Raw genomic sequence first — 23779 nt, 5'->3', positions numbered from 1 at the left:
AAGGGGACCCTGAGGGGGAACCTCTCCACTCAAAAGGTGGTGTGAATATGGAATGAGCTGGCAGAAAAAGTAGTGGATATGGGCTCGATTGCAACATTTAAGAGAAGTTTATATAGGTACATGGCTGGGAGGGATATGGAAGGCTATGGTCCAGGGGTGAGTCGATCAGACTAGGCAGAGTAACAGTTCAGCACAGCTAGTTGGGTCAAAGTAGCTGTTTCTGTGCTGTAATGCTCTATGACTCCAGGATTCTACAACCCGTTAGGGTTCTGTTTGAGTACCGTGCACACCACATTGCAATAAGGGTACAACTGCTCTGCACAGGGTGCAAGGGAGATTTAAAGGGATGTTGCCAGGACTGAAAAATTATTGGTGAGAAAAGCTGGGGCTGCTTCCTTTCGAATATAAGAGCTGACAGAAGAGTCTTGATAAATGAGTGCAAAACTTTGAAAGTCTAAGAGTACCTCACAGAGGATCAAACACCAGATGCACAGACTTAAAGTACTTGGTAGGATGATTACTGGAGAAATAAGGAAATATATTTTTACATGGGGGAAGCTGGGTCAACACAATGCTGGGAGGTAGGATAATGTATATAGCTCTTTGAATAGCACAGACACAATGGCCTCTTTCTGGCATAAAATTTTCCATGATTACAATTTAGTTTACCATCAGAGACTTGCAGAGCTACAGAATATATCCGACTTTGTGTTCTTTGTCAGAATGAGGTCCTGTAATGGTCAGCAATTCAGAATGAAGTCATTCAAAACGTTAAAACTCAAGTAATCGTACACCTCATAACCATAAGAGCCAAAATCAAAACTGTATATTTAATATTTTTACTTTGATGAGCAATATAATTACCACTTCAAATGGATCTTGCAGTTAATATCCTACTGGCAAAAACACAGCTCAGATAAAGGATAATTAAAATGTTCACAAGCATACAGAACTAAAAGACAGTCAAAGGAAGCTCCATGCTCAGTACTAACACTGGATATGCAAAATTTATCAAATCTTCAGACGAACATTAAAACAAACAGTTCTGACAATAGTTTAGGAGACAATACATTAACAAGTGTAATTGTGGAGAGTAACATCTGACATGACAGCACTTCCCTTCCGAGTAACTTGGCTGTTGCACAAAACAAAGAATGCAATTGGCAGTCGGAGTCCGTATGAAAGATTCTCTATTCTACAGTATAAACTTGAAATCGACAGTCAGAGTAAATGAAATTGGCAGCCAGAGTCTGTTGTGAAAAATCCTCTATTCCTCAGTAAAAAACCTGATCCCTTCCAAGTTAATGCGTTTTCTGGGTAGGGCTCCAAGTAATTGGCAGCACTTCTTAATTGACTTGATTCATATGGACAAGGCCACTTGGTACTTCACAGCCCATCCTGATATTTAATATCATGCTGACCTCTCCCAAACTTATCTCTTCTTTCCAGTTCTCCACAGCCCTCAATTCCCTGATCTTTACAAACTTATCTACTTCCTCTTAAATATGCCCCATGATCTAGCTTTCACAACCAGATGAAGAACTGAAGTGTTTCACCACCCTCTACAAGAAATTCCTACACGTCAGTTTTAAATAACTGGTGATTCATCATATCTCAACAGTTATCCCATCAAGCACTCCAAGAATCTTACATGCTTCAATAAGATCACCGCTCATTCTTCTAAACTCAAAAGAATATCAGTCTCATAACCTTAGCAACCTGTGATCCAGCAACCCTTTAATCTCAAGAATTAGTTTGGCAAATCTCCTTTGGACTGCCTTCGGTATCAGTATACTTTATAAGGGTTCCAGAACTATGCAAAGTATTACACATGTGGCATCACCAGTAACACTGAAACAACACTTCCCATTCTTAAACACCAACATTTTTGCACATTGTTACATATTCTTCCACCTATTTTCAGGTCATCAGCAAACTTGGATAACTTGCGCTCTGCCCCTCCTCCACAATGGTGTGCAGTATTAGATCTATGCCACATGTACCACTAAAAACAGCATACCCTTGCCTGTAAAGACTTTGCAAAGCGTCACTGAGAAGATACTGTAAATATGTGGAAGGCCTTCTGGTCCATGAGACTAATAGAAACCCTACAGCACAACACAGGCCCTTCGGCCCACAAAGTTGTGCCCAACACATCCCTACCTTAGAAATTACTAGGCTTACCCACAGCTCTCTATTTTTCTCAGCTCCATGTACCTATCTAAAAGTTTCTTAAAAGACCCTATTGTAACCGCCTCTACCACCGTTGCAGGCAGCCCATTCCACACACTCACCACTCTCTGAGTAAAAAAATTTATCCCTGACATCTCCTCTGTACCTACTCCCCAGCACCTTAAACCTGTGTCCTCTTGTGGCAACCATTTCAGCTCTGGGAAAAAGCCTCTGACTATCCACACGATCAATGCCTCTCATCATCTTATACACCCCTATCAGGTCACCTCTCATCCTCCGTCGCTCCAAGGAGAAAAGTCCGAGTTCACTCAACCTATTCTCATAACGCATGCTCCCCAATCTCGGCAACATCTTTGTAAATCTCCTCTGCACCCTTTCTATAGCTTCCACATCCTTCCTATAATGAGGCAACCAGAACTGAGCACAGTACTCCAAGTGGGGTCTGACCAGGGTCCTATATAGCTGCAACATTACCTTTCGGCTCCTAAATTTAATTCCACAGTTGAAGAAGGCCAATACACCGTACGCCTTCTTAACCACAGAGTCAACCCGCGCAGCAGCTTTGAGTGTCCTATGGACACGGACCCAAGATCCCTCTGATCCTCCACACTGCCAAGAGTCTTACCATTAATACTATATTCTGCCATCATATTTGACTTACCAAAATGAACCACTTCACACTTATCTGGGTTGAATTCCATCTGCCTCTTCTCAGCCCAGTTTTGCATCCTATCAATGTCCCACTGTAACCTCTGACAGCCCTCCATACTATCTACAACACCTCCAACCTTTGTGTCATCAGCAAACGTACTAACCCATCCCTCCACTTCCTCATCCAGGTCATTTATAAAAATCACAAAGAGTAAGGGCCCCAGAACAGATCCCTGAGGCACTCCACTGGTGACTGACCTCCATGCAGAATATGACCCGTCTACAGCCACTCTTTGCCTTCTGTGGGCAAGCCAGTTCTGGATCCACAAAGCAATGTCCCCTTCGATCCCATGCCTCCTTACTTTCTCAATAAGCCTTGCATGGGGTACCTTATCAAATGCCTTGCTGAAATCCATATACACTACATCTACTGCTCTTCCTTCATCAATGTGTTTAGTCACATCCTCAAAAAATTCAATCAGGCTCGTAAGGCATGACCTGCCCTTGACAAAGCCATGCTGACTATTCCTAATCATATTATAACCTCTCGAAATGTTCATAAATCCTGCCTCTCAGGATCTTCTCCATCAACTTACCAACCACTGAAATAACACTCACTGGTCTATAATTTCCTGGGCTATCTCTACTCCCTTTCTTGAATAAAGGAACAATATCCGCAACCCTCCAATCCTCCGGAACCTCTCCCGTCCTCACTGATGATGCAAAGATAATCGTCAGAGGCTCAGCAATCTCCTCCCTCCCCTCCCACAGTAGCCTGGGTTACATCTCATCCGGTCCCAGCGACTTATCCAACTTGATGCTTTCCGAAAGCTCCAGCACATCCTCTTTCTTAATATCTACATGCTCAAGCTTTTCAGTCTGCTGCAAGTCATTACTACAATCACCAAGATCCTTTTCCATGGTGAATACTGAAGTAAAGTATTCATTAAGTACCTCTGCTATTTCCTCAGGTTCCACACATACTTTCCCACTGTTACACTTGATAGGTCCTATTCTTTCATGTCTTATCCTCTTGCTGTTCAGATACTTGTAGAATGCCTTGGGATTTTCCTTAATCCTGCCTGTCAAGGCCTTCTCATGGCCCCTTTTGGCTTACCTAATTTCCTTTTTAAGCTCCTTCCTGTTAACCCTGTAATCTTCTAGATCTCTAACAGTACCTAGCTCTCTGAACCTTTTGTAAGCTTTTCTTTTCTTCTTGACTAGATTTACTACAGCCTTTGTCACCACAATTCCTGTACCCTACCATAACTTCCCTGTCTCATTGCAACATACCTATGCAGAACTCCACACAAATATCCCCTGAACATTTGCCACATTTCTTCTGTACTTTTCCCTGAGAACATCTGTTCCCAATTTAAGCTTCCAATTTCCTGCCTGATAGCCTCATAACTCCCCCTACTCCAATTAAACGCTTTTCTAACTTGTCTGTTCCTATCTCTCTCCAATGCTATTGTAAAGGTGATAGAATTATGATCACTATCTCGAAAATGCTCTCTCACTGAGAGATCTGACACCTGACCAGGTTCATTTCCCAATACCAAATCAACTGTGGTCTTGCCTCTTGTAGGCTTATCTACATATTGTGTCAAGAAATCTTCCTGAACACACCGAACAAACTCCACCCCATCTAAACCCCTTGCTCTAGGGAGATGCCAATTAATATTTGGGAAATTAAAATCTCCCATCATGACAAATCTGTTATTATTACACCCTTCCAAAATCTGTTTCCCTTTCTGCTCCTCGATAGCCCTGTTACTATTGGGCGGCCTATAAAAACACCAAGTTATTGACCCTTTCCTGTTCCTAACCTCCACCCATACAGACTCTGTAGACAATCCCTCCATGACGTCCACCTTTTCTGCAGCTGTGACACTATCTCTGATCAACAGTGCCACGCCCCCACCTCTTTTGCCTCCCTCCCTGTCCTTTTTGAAACATCTAAAACCCGACACTTGAAGTAACCATTCCTGTCCCTGAGTCATCCAAGTCTCTGTAATGGCCACCACATCATAGCTCCAAGTACTGATCCACGTTCTAAGCTCATCCGCTTTGTTCACAATACTCCTTGCGTTAAAATAGACACATCTCAAACCGTCGGTCTGAGCGTGTCCCTTCTTTATCACCTGCCTATCCTCCTTCACACACTGTCTCCAAGCTTTCTCTATTTGTGAGCCAACCATCTCCTCCCCAGTCTCTTCAGTTCGGTTCCCACCCCCCAACAACTCTAGTTTAAACTCTCCCCAGTAGCCTCAGCAAACCTCCCCGCCAGGATATAGGTCCCCCTGGGATTCAAGTGCAACCCATCCTTTTTGTACAGATCACACCTGCCTCAAAAGAGATCCCAATGATCCAGTAATCTGAATCCCTGCCCCCTGCTCTAATGTGGAACTTTTGGGCACAACACTAAGTGGAACAGGTGGTGCAAATCTAATACTGCGCATCAACCATGCAACACCTTCCCTTCTGTAAAGTATGGTGGGGGAGCTTTTCAGCAGCAGGGACTGGAAATTTTGTCAGGACTGATGGGAAGATGAATGTTACTAAATACAGAAAGATCCTGGATAAAAAAGCTGCTCGCCTCTGCCAGAAAGCTTAAATTGCGGAGGAAATTCAACTTTTGGCAGTACAAGGACCTAAAGCACACTGCCAGAGCAACCAAGGAGTGACTTCAAATGAAGAAAATTGATGTCCTTGAGTGGCCCAGTCAGTTTTGACCTTAATCCGATTGAACATCTCTGGTGAGACCTCAATTAACCTGGCAGAGCTTGAGGAATTTTGCAAGGAGGAATGGGCAAATCTTACTCCATCATGCTGTGCAAAGCTTATTCAAAAAGACTACTGACTATAAAAGCTGTGAGAGATGGTTCAACTAAGTACTGAACAAAGGGGTGAATACTTTTGAACTGTTGATATTTCAGTTTTTGAATTTTTAGATTTTCATGTTTCGCTATTTTCCCTGATTTTTGGGCTCTACTATGAAAAAACGAGCATTTGATTCATAAAGATTCTCAGTTAAATTAATCAAAATCCTTGGTTGTAATACTCACTTATGTGAACAAAGGGGTGACGGCTGAATACTTTTGCAAGGCACTGTATAGCAGCTGACCAGTTCCTCTACTGTTTTATGAGAGAAATATGGGCCAAATGCAGGCAAAATGGGCCTCACTTAAATGGAAAACTTGGTCAATGTGAACGAGCTGGGACAAAGGACCACTTTCCCTAGTTCCCCGAATAAAACAGAGGACCAAATCGAGATCATTCTACTCCACACAATTCAGTTCTCTGTCAGCCAATAACCTTAGCAACTGAACCTGCCCAACATCTAATGATGGTCATCAATAAAACTATAGGCATTTACTTCTTGCATATTTAGTTAAAATATTATTTCATTGTAAGGTGCATTATTTTAATCAAAGAATTTTAAATGTTATGGAAATGCTTGCGGCATATTTAACAGCGTTCAGATAAACAGGGCTTCTATAAACTTCCACAAGGCTTTTCAAGTAATAAAATTCAATTTGCCTCTGGAACAGCTAAAAAAGGAAAATATTGCAGAACTCCTAACTAATTAAGCTGCTTGCTCATTTCTTTTTGTACATACATGTTTCCAATTATGTATGTTTGTCCTCTGCCTGCAACAGCTTCAAAATGTAAATTTTAAAAGGTAGAAAAACATTAAAGATTTTACAATGGATATATTTAAAGCCAACTGAAGCAAATTAAAACATTTCCCTATTTTCTGGTCACCCTCACCTCTGACAAGGGTCAGGTGGTGGGTACCATTGTAGATTGTTTCGTCTAGTTTTCAGTCATTTAACCAGCAATGGAACACCACATGCAATTCTTCCTCTTTCAAAGCTATGTAACTTTTAAACCGAATCTCTGTTAGTCTATGGTCCATACAAAAGATAGCCACTTCCTCTCATGATCATATCTCCAGACAGAATAATGATACGTGGCCTTACAAGGGCAGATGATGCAAATCCTGGTTTATCCAACAGAGGTTTTGACTGAGCATAAAAGGATTTTGTGCAGTAAATACAAAGAAACTATTTCATAAGGAATCACTCTGCACTGGAAAAAAAAAATCAATGTTTTAGGTCAAGGATCCTTCATTAAATCTAGAAAAATGAGAAAACATTTTGTGTGCGACAGTCCCAAGGAGACACCGAAATGCATAGGGGTAGACAGAGTTTAAGCATAATTCAGCACTTGGCAAGGACCAATAAAAAGAAGTTAGGTTTAAGTGGAGCAGCCACTGTGTGAGTGGGCTAGTGTTGGATTGGAGAGTTGAGGCTTTGGTGAGGAGAGGTGTAGGCATCAGGTAGATTTTTTCTTTGTTATTTATTCTTTATTTCTTTCTTATTGCACTTTGAGAGCAGTGGGAATGCCATTCAGGATACCAGAATGCTCCTCTTGCAGAATGTGGGAAGGCAGGGAGCTCCAGTATCCCTGATGACTATATCTACAAGAAGTGCTTCCATCAGACTGTGTTGAGCTGGAACTGGATTAACTCTGGATCATTCAGGAAGCTGTAGGGCTGATACATCCAAAGTGCTGGACACTGGTAACTGGGTGATCAGGAGGGGGAAGGGGATAATCAACCAGTGCAGAGTACCCCTTTGGCCATTCCCCTCAACAACACTCTGGATATTGTATGGGGGGGAGGGGAGATGACTTAGCAGAGGAAACACATGGTAAGGTCTCTGGCAATAATTTGGGCTCTGTGGCTCAGAAGGAAAGGTGGGTGGGGGGAGAGAAGAAGAGACTAGCTGTGATAGGAGATTGGTTGGTTAGAGGAACAGAAAGGTTGACGAGATTGAAATTCCAGAATGGTTTGTTGCTTCCCAGGTGCCAGGGTCAGAAGCATGTCAGTTTGAGTCCACAGCATTCTTAAGTGGGAGTGCAAGCAGCCAGAGGCCGTAGTCCACGTCGGCACCAACGCCATGAGTAGGATGGGTGATAAGGTCCTGCAAAGTGAGCTCAGAGAGTTCAGTAGTAAGTTAAGGACAGGATCTGCAGGGTTGTAATTTCAGTATTGCTTCCAAAGCTTTGTGCTAGCAAGGCCAGATATAGAAAGATTATTACAGTTTAACACATGGCTAAGGTGTTGGTGTAGGAGGGAGGGCTTCAGATTTTTGGATCATTAGGCTCTCTTCCAGGGAAGGTGGGATCTGTACAGAAGGAACAGTTTGCATCTGAACTGGAGGGGGACTAACATCCTAGTGGGCAGGTTTGCTAGTGATGCACGAGGGGGTTTAAACTAGAGTTGGGAATCAGAACACCAGAACAGAGAGTGGAGTGGTTGTGGAGAAAGTGGTCGTTAAGCCTACAAACAAAGTCAGGAATCAAAAGGTCAGGCATGGTGGGACCACTGCTCTGAGCTGTGTATATTTCAAGGCACAGTGTATTATAGGAAAGGTGGATGAGCTAAGGCATGGATTAGCATGTGGAGTTATTACATTGTAGCCATTAGTGACACTTAGCTTCAGGAAGGCTAGGACTGGCAGTTCAATGTTCTGGGGTTCCATTGTTTTAGATGTGACAGAGTGGGAAGGATGGCATTATTAGTCAGGGAACCGTAAGGTTGTGATAGTAGGTGAGCTTAACTTTCCACATATTGACTGGGACTCCCTTATTGGAACATGGCTGATAAGGTTAAGTGTCTGTCAAGTATGTTCAGGAAAGCTTCTTTAATCAGTACGTAGTACACAGAAGTGCCAGTTAGAGAGAGTGTGATACTGGATCTTCTATAAAGAAAAAAGACAAGGCAGATGATAGTTTATGCAGGGGAACACTTTGCATCTAGCGATCATAATGCCATCAATTTCAAGGTAATTTTGGAAAAGGATGTGTCTAGTCCTTGGGTTGAGATACGAAATTGGAGAAAGGCCAATTTGGATGATATCAGAAAAGATCTGGGAAGTGGGAGGCCTTCAAAAGTGAAATTTTTAAAGTACGGATTTTATATGTTGCTGTGAGAATAAAAGGCAAGAATAACAAGTTTAGGTTCCCTCAGTTTTTGAGAGATACTGAGGCTCTGGTTAAGAAAAAGGAGGAGATGCAGGTAGGCAGGCGATAACAAACGAGATACTTGAATAGTGTAAGAAATGCAAGAGAACACTTAAAGAAATCTGGAGGGCAAAAAGAAGACACAAGTTTCCTCCGGCAGAAAATGTAAAGGAAAATCCCAAAGACTTTGACAGATATATTATGAGCAAAATGATCCTCTGGAAGACCACAACGGTAATCCATGTGTGGAGTCGAAAGGGACAGGGGAGATCTTAAATAGATTTTTTGCATCTGTATTTACTTGGGAGATGGACACCGAGTCTGTAGATGTGAGGCAAAGCAGCAGCGAAGTCATGGACCCTATATGGATTATAAAGGAGGAGGTGTTTGCTGTCTTAAGGCAAATTAGGGTGGATAAATCCCCTGGACCTTACAAGGTGATCCCTCGGACTCTATGGGAGGCTAGTGCAGAAATTGCAGGGGCCCTAGCAGAGATTTTTAAAACATCCTTAGCGATGGGTGAGGTGCCAAAGGATTAGACGATACGTAGAGTTGTTCTGTGGTTTACAAAAGGTTCTAAGAATAAACCAGGAAATTATAGGCCAGTGAACACGACATCAGTGGTGGGAAAGTTATTAGAAGGTATTTTAAAGGACCAGATATACAAATATTCGGATATTCAGGGCTGAATAGGAATAGTTAATATGGCTTTATGTGTGGTAAGCCACGTCTAACCGATTTAATAGTTTTTTGAGGAAGTTACCAGGGAAGTTAGAACATAGAAAACCTACAACACAATACAGGCCCTTCTGCCCACAAAGTTGTGCTGAACATGTCTCTACCTTAGAAATTACTAGGCTTACCTATAGCCCTCTATTTTACTAAGCTCCATGCACCTATCTAAATGTCTCTTAAAAGACCCCATCATATCCACTGTTGATGAAGGCAAGGCAATGGATAATGTGGCAAGGTCTTTAGCAAGGCATTTGACATAGGACGTTGGTCAAGAAGGATCAGTCAATTGGCATTTAAGATGAGGCAGTGAACTGGATTAGACATTGGCATTGTGGACAAAACCAGAGCGTGGTAGATGGTTGCCTCTAGGACTGGAGGCCTGTGACTACTGCTGTTCCGAAGGGATCTATGCTGGATCGGTTGTTATTTGTCATCTATATCAACAATCTGGATGATCTGTGGGAAACTGGATCAGCAAATTTGCAGATGACACCATGACTGGGGATGCAGTGGATAGTGAGGAAGACCGTCAAAGCTTTCTGCTGGATCTAGACCAGCTGGAAAAACGGCAGATGGAATTTAATGCAGACAATCATGAAATGTTGCACTTTGGGAGGACCAGCACGGTGAGCAGTAGGTCATTAAGGAGTGTGATGTATCAGAGTTGTCTGGGAATACAGATCCATAATTCCTTGAAAGTGGCATCACAGATAGATAGGGAAAGCTTTTGGGACATTGGCCTTCATAAGTCAATACACTGATTACAGGAATTGGAATATTATGTTGAAATTGCATAAGATGTTGGTGAGACTAATTTGGAATATTGTGTCCAGTTATACCATGTACAGGAAAGATGTAAATCAGATTGAAAGAGTACAGAGAATTTATATTTATAGGGAATGGTGGAATAGATTATATGCCCTGACTGAGTTTGCGATGGAATTTCTATGGATTCCTGCTCAGGTGAGGAACTTTGTTATGCGGTACTACAACGATTTCCGGATGAGGTTTTCCACTCAATAGTTTACAACTAGGTGGCAGAGCTTGGATGTTGGAATCCCAATGGGATGTGCGATTTCACCCATCCTTTTTGTGTTAGCCATGGAGGTCATTGCGAGGGCTGCAGAATCAGTGGGACCAGGTGTCGCACTTGATGGCGGAGGGGAGTTACCACCAATACAAGCGTTCATGGACGATCTCACCCTTTTGGGTCCTAGCACAGAGGCAGTGGAAAGTGTACCATCTAGACTCCAGGAACTAATGGATTGGGGAAGAATGAAGTTCAAAACCAAGAAGTCAAGGAACCTTGTTCTTAGGAGAGGAAAGCTGGTTGACTTTCATTTCACCCTTTGTAGAGAGGGGATTCCATCTATTCAGGACCAACCAGTTAAGAGCCTCGGGCGATGGTACACAGAGGAGCTGAGAGACACCAAGAGGGTTCAACAGACAGGAGAACAGATCAGCAGAGGTCTGATGTCTGTCAACAAGTGTGGCTTGCCTGGCAAGTTGAAGTTGTGGGGCTTGCAGTACGGACTGATGTCACAGATAACGTGGCCACTAAGTGTCTATGAAGTAGCAATGTCCCATGTTGAGGCAATGGAACGGAAGATCAACAAGTATGTGAAGAAGTGGTTTGGAGTACCGAGCAGCCTCACCAATGTTGCAATCTACAGTAGCCAGACAAAGCTTACCATCCAGTACAATCCCTTGTTGAAGAGGTCAAGGTAGCCAAGGTAAAATCAGTCTTGATGCTTCGAGATTCAAAAGACCCTGTCATCAAGAACACCCAGCCGGATGTGCGATCAGGCAGGAAGTGGTCAGCCCATGTAGCAGTTGATGAGGCAGAGTCTAGACTGAAGCACAAGGATACGGTTGGGGCTACCCAGCTAGGCTTCCAGGGACTTGGATGGACAACCCACAAGTGGTGGTCATCTTTTACAGGTAAGGAGCGCCATGAGCTTGTAACGCAAGAAATACGAGAGGTAGAAGAGGAGAAGAGGTTAGCTAAAACAGCTGGCCTGGCCAAACAAGGGGCTTGGACCTGGTGGGAAAGTGTTGAACAACGACTTCTATCTTGGAATGTTCTGTGGCAGATGGAACCGCTCCGTATTTCTTTTCTGTGCAGAGCAGCGTATGACCTGCTTCCAATACCTGCCAACCTCAGCACCTGGTATGAAGATAAGACAGACAGGTGTGCTGCTTGTGGCGAGGAGGGAACACTTCAACATATTTTGAGTGCATGCAGAGTCAGTCTTTCCAGCGGCATGTACACTTGGAGACATTACAATGTTCTCAAAGTTGTAACAGAAGCGGTTGAGCAGAGAGTACTGCAGCACAACTTATCTCATGCCCCATGCTGCACAGAACATCGCATATCATTTGTGAAAGAAGGCTCCAAGTAAAGGGTGTACAGCACAGGCTCACGATCAAGCATACTTTCTTCAGCCAATGATTGGTGTGTCAAGGCTGACCTGGATGGGAAAGGCAGTTTCCCAGAGCAAATAGCTTTCACCAGATTGTGTCCAGATATAATTGTATGGTCTGAAACCAGTAGAGAAGTGGTTATTGGTGAACTCACAGTTCCCTGGGAAGACAACATCGATGAAGCTCATGAGTGCAAGTTAACCAAGCATGCAGAATTAAGATCAGAGTGCAGAGACAGAGGGTGGAAGGTCTCATGCTATCCATTCAAAGTAGGTTGCCATGGCTTTATTGCGTTCACTTTCCAGAAGTGGCTGCGTGACCTTGGCTTCACTAGAAGAGAGATCAAGTCAACCAGCTGAGGCAGCAGAGACAGGACCATCATGGGTGTGGACCAAGTATGTCCAGAGGGGCAGATAGTCAGACAGTGTATCCATCTTTTGCAAACCCTTCAGTAGTTGCATAGACACCTGAAGGGTAGACTATCTGTTGGATGGAAGTGACCAACAACTCTGATAGAAGCAGATGCCAAGTTTTTAAGCTCACCAGTGGGAGGTGGTGCTTTAGCACTGCTGGCCCACCACCTCGAGGGAGTCTTGATCATAAGTGGGCTGAAACTCCTGAAGACAGGTGGCAGATCAACTGATGATCCCACTGGTGATAGCACAGGACAGTTAACATCTCAGTCCAAGTGTATTTTCAATTCTGACTTTATTCCCTAGATGGTAGAAGATTGAAGAGAAATTTGATAGAGGGATATAAAATTATGAGGGATACAGACAGGGTAGTACAAGCCTGACGAAGGGTCTCAGCCCAAAATGCCAGCTGTACTCTTTTCCATAGATGCTGCCTGGCCTGCTGAGTTTCTCCAGCATTTTGTGTGTGTTGCTTGGATCTGCAGATTTTCTTGTGTTTGTAAATGGAAGCAGGCATTTGTTGGGTGAGACTACAACTACAGGTCATGGGTTAAGGGTGAAAGGTGTAAAGTTTATGGGAACATGAGCGGGAACATTTTCACTCATAGGAAGATGAGAGTGTGGAATGAGCTGTCAGTGCAAGTTGGTGCATGCAGGATCGATTTCAATATTTAAGAGAAGTTTGTATAGGTACCTGGATGGGAGAGGTGTGGAGGGCTCTGGTCTGAATGCTTGTTGATGGGACTAAGCAGATTAATGACTTGGCACAGACTAGATGGCCTGAAGGGCCCGTTTCCATGCTGTACAGTTCTAAGCCTAAAGATGAGAGAGGTTGAGGAGATATGTGATAGGGTACCGATCAGGCAACAATTACTTCAAAACCCAGCAATTAAGAATCAACACAAAAGTGATAAACCGAAGCAAGTACAACCACGTGCAGAGTTTAGAGTGGGACAGAAGGAGAATTGGAGTCATTACAGAAATTCCATCCAATTTCTGCATCTCTGCAACTTGAAGCATGGTGTCTTCTCACTGAGTTTTGATGAAAGTTAGCAACTTGCCACAGATGCTGCTTGGCTTGTTGCTTATTCCCCAGCATCTTCTTTTATGCTCCTTTAAAAAGATACATCTGTTCACTAAACATCTCAAAGCTTCAGCTGAAATCACCAAGGCAGACTGGATTGTACTTATTTCTACAAGTATACCACAACAAACCCCTTCAGCAACACAAAGTAAAAGTAAAAGTAAAGAGCAACTTCCACTCCTACACACCGAATAACCGATAGGCCGAGTTCAGGCTCACATTTAAATTAGATCCATCTGGGAAAATTATCATTCTCTACAAAAATAAAGTCTCTCAGCTGAGTTCTTTTTTCGATACAGACTTCCATGTCGATGTGCAGTTACAAAACTGCCTGAACAGGGAGGAGAAACACCCGTTTTATCAGGCACAGACCTCTGCACACATTGCGGATTCACATCTTTGCACGGTCCATAGCCTACCTGATCAGGTCTGACAGTCTCTTCAGCCATCTCCTCTCTAAGGATCAGCAAAGGAACACACTCCTCATTTTCATCAGCACTATCCATTTTCAAACCGGCCTGCTCACAACTTTGGCAGGTTGTGGCTGCTTTCTTTTCTATGTCCAGATATGTCTGGTCAGGAACAAGACAGGTGGTTACCACATTATAAACCCATTATAAACCTGTAACACGAGGCAATGGCTTTATGAGCCAGAACTAGGGATAAAAACAAAGGGTAAATCTGCAAATAAACTTAGAGAATATAAAGTTCCTATCTCCAATGCTGCATTCCTCGCCACAGTCATAAAGACCACAGTGACTGCATTTTGGGAAGCTTGGGGTTTCCTTGTTTACACACTTACTGAACTTCAAGCTGACTGTCTTGGGGCTAAGTACTCCCGTCTACTATGATGAAGTGGTTGGTCATGACTAGAATTAACTCCAGACCAAGGACTGCACCTGTCGCAATTTGCTTACCACCAACACAGGTCTAGAGTGGATCCAATCTCACTGGCCGTTTACTCAACTTTGGCACACCTTGTCAACAGCTTTTAATCAATTTTTAGCTCAGGATTCATCACTATCATCTGCTTGGTCCTAATCAACAAGCTTCCAAACCTGAACTTCTTGTTGGATGAGACTATATAATTGTTATTTTAATTGCTGTTTAACTTTCTTATGCTTGTTTATATTTTTATATAAATTACCCATGTATGTAACTGCTCACTGGCTTTATAATGGCTACAGTTCCTCGGTATTTTTCTGGAAACTTCTTGGTTTCAGAGACAGATACAGATTTACTCAAATGGGAGCTATCTTATTAACTGCTTCAAGCAATGGAATTTATTGCATTCAGCTAATTGGTATTCGAAGACCAGACCATGTTGGATCGGTCTCTTTTCTTTGTCTTCACCTTCCCTTTGCTATTAAGTTCTGCTTTCGCCTGCATGTGTGTCTGTGTCTGTCTGTCCACACGCGTGCCCTTAACTCCTGGTGGAGTCATCGGGGTGCTGTCATGACAAGCTTTTTGCTATGCTCATCGCACAGCGTGTCTTGGGCTTCTGAAACCTGGCGGACTCCATCCCTCTCCAGGTTTTTTTTTAAACGAGGTCGAGTTGTTATCTCGACACTCAACCCAGGCATGGATGGAGAGTGTGCAAGGGAGCCGGCCGGATTTGAACTTGGGACCTCTTGCCCCATAGTCCAGCGCTGATGCTGCTACGCCACCAACCGGTAATTGTTCTTTTAGCATTTAATAAAAAACTGCCATAAGCAACTATTTATATGCTTCATTGACTTATGAATAATCCCGGATCAAAAACATTATAATCAATTTCAGCAAGATGAAGGTATTTTTTAAATTATCTGAGAAATTGCCTAGTTCTTGTTTTAATACACCACCTAGTGGAAGTTTAAGAGTGTAGGAAAACTATGGTATTAGACTTTGCTATTCTGGAATAGCACCAAAATTAACATTATACTCAAATTAAATTCATTAGGTGAACTACCTAAGAAACATTCCAATTGTAACCTAGTGCTTAAAAACATTTATATTGCAATCCAATGAAATAAAAACCTGTTGTTTTCAAACTAATAGTACTTCGATTCCAATCCTGAGGTATTTCCAACTACTATCCTACAATACTCAGATTATAATACTAAGAAGATAATTCCAATTGCAATCCGACGGTATTCTGACGCAACCCAAGTGATAAAAAGTACATACAAATTAAGTGTTACATGAGATTAAATTAAAACAATGACCGAAGTCATCAAACCTACTACAGAAAAAAGGAGGGGGGCTGAAGGTTTTAGTTTTAACCAGAATAAAATAGGCATCCGTTAGTCTCGTGAGACCATGGATTTGAGCCTTGGAAGGTTTCCAAGGTGCAGGCCTGAGCAAGGTTGTATGGAAGACCGGCAGTTGCTCATGCTGCAAGTCTCCCCTGTCCACGCCACCAATGCTGTCCAAGGGAAGGGCACTAGGGCTGGTACAGCTTGGCACTAGTGTCGTTGCAGAGCAATGTGTGGTTAAGTGCCTTGCTCAAGGACACAACACGTTGCCTCAGCTGAGGCTCGAACTAGCGACCTTCAGATCATTAGACCGACGCCTTAACCAGTTGGCCACACGCCAACCCAGAATAAAATATTCCAGTTTGATAATATTAATGAAAATAACTGGATGAAATATACCATCAATGTTGAGTCTACTGAAATGTGGCTTTTACATGATATTGAGAAGGTATGGGGTAAGATCCAGAGAATACCTTTGACAAAGGAAAAAAACTGACTGGCTGTTAGCAGTATTATCGCAGTTATGCGCAAGGTACTGGGTTAGAAGGGCAGATCTAGGAGTTTAAGCTAGCACGTGATCATCTTGAGACGGTAGACACTGAAGTTAATGTGTTAGTAACCCCTGATTCAGTGCCTATGCTGCTAGGCTACAGTGAGCAAATCAGTAACCAGCCAGAAGACTTCAAGAGTTGATAACTATCAGACATTATGAAGTTTGTTCTAGTATAATTTATTGCTGTTATATTTCTACCAATTTTCCCTACTCACAATATGCCAAATAAGATGACTCAATGTGTACTTGGAGGCATCACATGAATTTGCTGATGCTGGTAATGCCTCCAACTGTGGGCATCTCATTATATACTGCACACTTCAAAATATTCACCAATGCTAGGCACTGCTGCAGATTCAGGACAAACATGCACCCTCTTTCTTAAACAAAGTTCATTATCACAATCCAGCAAAGGCGATATTGAAATTGTGCCCATGAGATATATGATAATCAAGCCTTTCACATACCATCTTCAATTAGATCACTTTGAGACCCTCCGTCAGTCCCAGCTGTCTACGTGATACGCAAGCCAGGGCAGTACAACATGGAGAAAGCTGTTGTCCATGTAGCAGGCTTCCCCTCTTGATACAGCTGATGAATTCAAAAGACCAATACAGTTTGGCATCAGCAGCGTCGCAGGAGTTGCTGCAGCCTTCCCCATGAATGGGTATAACTGCAAGGCAGCAAAGGTTTGAGATCAATTTTCCTTCTCCAAGATGAGCTGCCAACCACAGCTGAAGCGCCCCATCTCTCCTCAAAGCACCTGGTTTTAAGGTGCCAGTGACCTGCTTATCAGTAGAAACAGTTCCACCAGGCTTAGTAGCTAAGCCATAAGTGAAGGCCAGGAGCTGGACTTCATTTTCAGAGACTATTTGAGATGCACACCATCGGGAGCATTTAATCGGTAGTGGGAGCTTGTCCCCATTACCACCCCTGGCTTTAACAAACTTAAGAACCCGACATGATTTACTCAAATATAATCAGCATGATTTAGGGAATCATCTCGTATCTGACCAGACTCATGTCTTATGCTGAGATATCTCGATTTATGCATGCAAGTTTCATGACAAAGCTTTTAAGTCTTTTCACGGGTTTCCTATAAAAGCCACCTTTTGCTTGAATTCAGAAGGTACCATTCCAGTAGGGCACCGTTTACAGAATCATACTTTACATTGTCCTAAATAGGGAAATGAACACAGATGGTAGTTTGCCTCCCAGGTGTCAAGGTCTGTGATGTTTCTGAACACATCCACAATATCCTGAAAAGGGAGGGCGAGCAGCCAGAAGTCCTGGTTCTATTGCCAACGAAATAGGTAGAAAAGGGGAAGAGGTCCTGAAAACAGAATACAAGAAGGAAGCTAAGAACCAGGATCTCAAGGGTTCTAATCTTGGGATTGCTGCCGAGGATAGTGAGGATAGGAATAGAATAGTGTGGCAGATAAATGCATGGCTGAAAAATTGGAGCAGAGGGCAGTGATTCAGATTTCTGGATAACTGTGACCTCTTCTGGGGCAGGTGTGACCTGTACAAAAGGGGCAGGATGCACTTGAATCCATGGGGGAACAATATTCTTGTGGACAGGTTTGATAGAGCTGTTGGGAGTGGTTTAAACTAATGTGGCAGGAGGATGGGAACCAGTATGATAGAGCTGAGGATGAGCCAGCAGGTTTACAAGTAGATGATGGGTGTAACATGAATGTAAGGAAGGTCAAGCCAAACATTGGGTACAAATGAAGACAAAGCAAAGAGTTAAATTGTACCACAGAGGCAAGATTCAAAAGGGCGAAGAATACAGGACTGAATGCGCTGTATTTAAATACATGTGCCATTCACAATAAGGTGGACAGACTCGTGGTGCAATTAGAGATTGGTCTGTATGGCACTGTGGGCATTACTAAGTCGTGACTGAAAGGCGGCCACAGTTGGGAACTTAACATCAAAAGATATACTTTGTATCAAAAGGACAGACAGGAAGGCATAGGCGGTGGTGTGGCTCTATAGATAAGAGATGGAATTACATCTTTAGAAAGAGGTGACATCGGGTCAGAGATTGTCAAATCTTTGTGGTGGAGTTAAGAAACTGTAAGGGTGAAAAAAACATATGGGTGTCATATATAGGCCTTCAAATAGAAGCCAAGATGTGGGGTTCAGATTGCAAAGGGAGCTGAAAAGGGCATGTAGTAAGGGTAATGACACAATTGTAAATGGGGACTTCAATATGCAAAGTGATTGGGAAAACCAGGTTGGTGCAGATCGCAAGAGAGGGAATTTGTTGAATGCCTACAAAATGGCTTTTTAGAGCAGCTTGTGCTTGAGCCTACTCAGGGAATGGCCGTCTTAGATTGGGTGTTGAGTAATAACCCAGATCTTATTAGGGAGTTTAACGTAAAGGAATCCTTAGGAGGTAATGATCATAATATGATTGAATTCATACTGCAGTTTGAGAGGGAGAAGCACAAGTCACATTGGAATAAAATGAATTAGAGACATGAGAGATGAACTTGCCCTGGTGGATTGGAGGAGGATACAGGCGGGGATGATGGAAAAACAGATGACTGAAGTTCCTGGGAATAGTTCACAAGGTGCAGGATAAATATGTCCCAAAGAAGAAGTTGTTCTCAAACGGCAGGGGTAGGCAACTATAGTTGACAAAGGAAGTTAAGGACTGCATAAAAGCTAAGGAAAGGGCATATAATCATAAATATAAAGCGTGGGAGGAGGAGATAGCAGCGCGCCCCGCGCGGGCAGCCCTCCAGTGAAAATGATATCGTATCCGATAAATGTGGCCGTGGACAACTCTGATTTGATGGAGACAGACGTGAAAGCACAGAGGAACATCTGGAGAAATTTCTGAAACGCAGGTTCGCTGCTGTTGTTACTGCGCGATCGAGAATCTTCCGGAGGGAAGGCCTCAAAATCCCCGGCTTTGCCTGCTGTTGGCGACTGAGATTGAGGTTGAATCGTTCGGATAGAGATGGTGCTCGGTACTCGGAGTCGGAGGGCTGATCGGTGGCTCGAAGTTTTCGGATGACTCAGAGTCGGACTGTGGTCGGCATGGCAGGGAGAGTTTTACTTCCTTCTCCCATCTGCGTGAGATGTGGGACATTTGAGAGACTTTGAACTTCTTACTGTGCCATGGACTGTTCTTCATCAAGTTATGGTATTGTTGCACTGTTGTAACTATACGTTATAATTATGTGGTTTTGTTAGTTTTTTCAGTCTTGGTCTGTCCTGCGTTTTGTGATATCACACCGGAGAAAAATATTGTATCATTTCTTAATGCATGCATTACTAAATGACAATAAAAGAGGACTGCGTGTCTTCATAATCTAATATAATGTAGCGAAAGTGAGTGGGAGTTGGATAATTGGGACAGTTTTTAAAAATCTAACAAAAGACAACTAAAAAAACCATAAGAAGGGAAAAGATGAAATACGAGGGCAAACTGGCAATAATATAAAGCAGAGTACTGAAACTTTTTTCAGTTATATAAAGAGTAAAAAGGAGGTGAGAGTTGATATTGGACCACTGGAAAATGATTCTGTTGAGGTAGTAATGGGGACAAAGAAATGACAGATGAATATAATGGGTACTTTGCATCTGTCCTCACTGTGGAAGACACCAGCAGTGTGCCAGAGGCCTCTGAGTGTCAGGGAGCAGGAGTGAGCGCCATTGCTATTACAAAGGAAAAAGTGCTAGGCAAACTCAAAGGTCTTGATGTGTACAATTCACCTGGACCAGATGGACTACATCCCAGAGTCCTGAGAGAGGTTGCTGAAGAGATAATGGATGCATTGGTCATGACCTTTCAAGAATGACTTGAGGACTGGAATATTGCAAATGTCACTCCACTCTTTAAGAAGGGAGGAAGGCAAAAGAACGGAAATTATAAGCCAGTTAGCCTAACCTCAGTGGTTGGGAAAGTGTTGGAGCACATTATTAAGGATGAAGTTTTGGGCTACTTGGAAACTAATGACAAGTCAAAATTAGCATAGTTTCTGTAAAGGGAAAACTTGCCTGACAGATCTGTTAGGAGTTCTTTAAGGAAGTAACCAGCAGGATGGACAAAGGTGAGGCAGTGGATGTCATTTGCTTGGATATTTAGAAGTCATTTGATGAGGTGCCACACGAGGCTGCTTAACCAGGTAAAATAGTCATAGTCGTACTTTATTAATCCTGGGGGGAAATTGGTTTTCGTTACAGTTGCTCCATAAACAATAAATAGTAATAGAACCATAAATAGTTAAATAGTAATATGTAAATTATGCCAGCAAATTATGAAATAAGTCCAGGACCAGCCTATTGGCTCAGGGTGTCTGACCCTCCAAGGGAGGAGTTGTAAAGTTTGATGGTCACAGGCAGGAATGACTTCCTATGACGCTCAGTGCTGCATCTCGGTGGGATGCGTCTCTGGCTGAGTGTACTCCTGTGCCCACCCAGTACATTATGTAGTGGATGGGAGACATTGACCAAGATGGCATGCAACTTAGACAGCATCCTCTTTTCTTGTAATCCCATGGTATTACAAGAAAGATACTGTCATTTACAGAGGAATGGCTGACAGGAAGGAGGCAGTGAGTGGGAATAGAAGGGGCATTTGCTGGTTGGCTGCCAGTGATTAGTTGTGTTCCTCAGGGTTCGGTATTGGGTCCGCAACTTTTCGCATTCTTAGTCAATGACTTGGATAATGAAATTTGGGGCAAAGTTTGCAGATGATACAAAGATAGGTGTTGGGCTAGGTAGTGCTGAGGAAGCAATGCAATTGTAGCAGGACTTAAGACAATTTGGAAGACTGGTCAAAAAAGTGGCAGATGGAATACAGTGCTGGGAAATGCACGATAATGCATTTTGGTAAAAGGAACAATAGTGCAGACTATTATCTAAATGGGGAGAAAATTTAAACATCAGAGGTGCAGAGGGACTTTGGAGTCCTCGTGCAAGACTCCCAGAAGGTTAATTTGCAGGTTGAGTCTGTGGTAAAGGCGGCAAATGCAAAGTTGCCATTTATTTTAAGGGGAATAGAATATAAAAACAAGGAGAAAATGCTAGCACGAGGAATTCTACAGATGCTGGAAATTCAAGCAACACACATCAAAGTTGCTGGTGAACGCAGCAGGCCAGGCAGCATCTCTAGGAAGAGGTACAGTCAACGTTTCAGCCCAAGACCCTTCGTCAGGACTAACTGAAGGAAGAGCTAGTAAGAGATTTGAAAGTGGGAGGGGGAGGGGAAGATCCAAAATGATAGGAGAAGACAGCAGGGGGAGAGATGGAGCCAAGAGCTGGACAGGTGATTGGCAAAAGGGATATGAGAGGATCATGAGAGGCCCAGGGAGAAGGAAAAGGGCAAGGGGTATAGTCAGAGGGACAGAGGGAGAAAAAGGAGAGTGAGAGAAAGAATGTGTGTATATAAATAACAGATGGGGTAGGAGGGGGAGGTGGGGCATTAGCAGAAGTTGGAGAAGTCAATGTTAATGCCATCAGGTTGGAGACTACCCAGACGGAATTTAAGGTGTTGTTCCTCCAACCTGCGTGGCTTCATCTTTACAGTAGAGGAGGCCGTGGATAGACATGTCAGAATGGGAATGGGATGTGGAATTAAAATGTGTGGCCACTGGGAGATCCTGCTTTCTCTGGCGGACAGAGCGTAGGTGTTCAGCAAAACGATCTCCCAGTCTGCGTCGGGTCTCGCCAATATATAGAAGGCCACATCGGGAGCACCGGACGCAGTATATCACCCCAGCCGACTCACAGGTGAAGTGCCGCCTCACCTGAAAGGACTGTCTGGGGCCATGAATGGTGGTAAGGGAGGAAGTGTAAGGGCATGTGTAGCACTTGTTCCGCTTCCAAGGATAAGTGCCAGGAGGGAGATCAGTGGGGAGGGATGGGGGGGGAACGAATGGACAAGGGAGTCGCGTAGGGAGCGATCCCTGCGGAAAGCAGAGGGAGGGGAGAGAAAGATGTGCTTAGTGGTGGGATCCCGTTGGAGGTGGCGGAAGTTACGGAGAATTATATGTATTCTCCGTAACTTCCGCCACCTCCAACGGGATCCCACCACTAAGCACATCTTTCTCTCCCCTCCCTCTGCTTTCCGCAGGGATCGCTCCCTACGCGACTCCCTTGTCCATTCGTTCCCCCCCCATCCCTCCCCACTGATCTCCCTCCTGGCACTTATCCTTGGAAGCGGAACAAGTGCTACACATGCCCTTACACTTCCTCCCTTACCACCATTCAGGGCCCCAGACAGTCCTTTCAGGTGAGGCGGCACTTCACCTGTGAGTCGGCTGGGGTGATATACTGCGTCCGGTGCTCCCGATGTGGCCTTCTATATATTGGCGAGACCCGACGCAGACTGGGAGATCGTTTTGCTGAACACCTACGCTCTGTCCGCCAGAGAATGCAGGATCTCCCAGTGGCCACACATTTTAATTCCACATCCCATTCCCATTCTGACATGTCTATCCACAGCCTCCTCTACTGTAAAGATGAAGCCACACTCAGATTGGAGCAACAACACCTTATATTCCGTCTGGGTAGCCTCCAACCTGATGGCATGAACACTGACTTCTCCAACTTCCGCTAATGCCCCACCTTCCCTTCGTACCCCATCCGTTATTTATATACACACATTCTTTCTGTCACTCTCCTTTTCCTCCCTCTGTCCCTCTGACTATACCCCTTGCCCATCCTCTGGGTTTTCCCCCGCCTCCCCCTTTTCCTTCTCCCTGGGCCTCCTGTCCCATGATCCTCTCATATCCCTTTTGCCAATCACCTGTCCAGCTCTTGGCTCCATCCCTCCCCCTCCTGTCTTCTCCTATCATTTTGGATCTCCCCCTCCCACTTTCAAATCTCTTACTAGCTCTTCCTTCAGTTAGTCCTGACAAAGGGTCTCGGCCTGAAACGTCGACTGTACCTCTTCCTGGAGATGCTACCTGGCCTGCTGCGTTCACCAGCAACTTTGATGCGAGTTGCAAGGAGAAAATGCTGAGGCTTTATAAGACACTAGTCAGGCCGCATTTGGAGTATTGTCAACAGTTTTGGGCCCTGTATCTCAGAAAGGATGCATTGTCATTGAAGAGAGTCCAGAGGAGGTTCATGAGGATGACACCTGGAATAGCAAGGTTAACATACGAGGAGCATTTAGTAGCTTTGAGCCTGTACTCTCTGGAATTTAGAAGAATACCAGGGGATCTAATTGAAACATACTGAATGCTGAAAGGACTAGATAAGGTGGATGTGGAAAGGATGTTTCCTGTGATGGGGGTATCCAGAACTAGAGGGCACAGCTTCAAAATTGCGGAGCGATCTTTTAAGAACAGAGGTAAGGATGAACATTTTTAGCCAGAGAGTAGTAAATCTGTGGACTGCTCAGCCACAGTCTGCGGTTGAGGCCAAGTCCATGGGTATATATATTTAAGGCAGAAGTTGATAGTTTCCTGTTCATTCAGGGCATCAAAGGATA

At 43.7% G+C, this 23779-nt stretch overlaps 1 protein-coding gene across 4 annotated transcripts in view; it reads right to left on the bottom strand.

Moving 5' to 3' along the window:
• The window catches only part of psen1 (presenilin 1), a 138746-nt gene that overhangs the window by 95536 nt on the left and 19431 nt on the right, over nt 1–23779 (bottom strand). For 3 of the 4 annotated variants that reach the window (XM_072263707.1, XM_072263716.1, XM_072263724.1), the window contains exon 3: nt 13953–14105. The exons of the other annotated variant lie outside the window; for it this stretch is intronic. In XM_072263707.1, the coding sequence (XP_072119808.1) occupies nt 13953–14105 (153 nt within the window). The remainder of the gene's footprint in view (nt 1–13952; nt 14106–23779) is intronic. 4 annotated transcript variants of the gene reach the window in all.

This window comes from Mobula birostris, chromosome 1 (genome assembly GCF_030028105.1).
Source record: "Mobula birostris isolate sMobBir1 chromosome 1, sMobBir1.hap1, whole genome shotgun sequence".
NCBI classification, from domain to species: domain Eukaryota; kingdom Metazoa; phylum Chordata; class Chondrichthyes; order Myliobatiformes; family Myliobatidae; genus Mobula; species Mobula birostris.
This window is presented reverse-complemented; position numbering and strand designations above follow the sequence as displayed.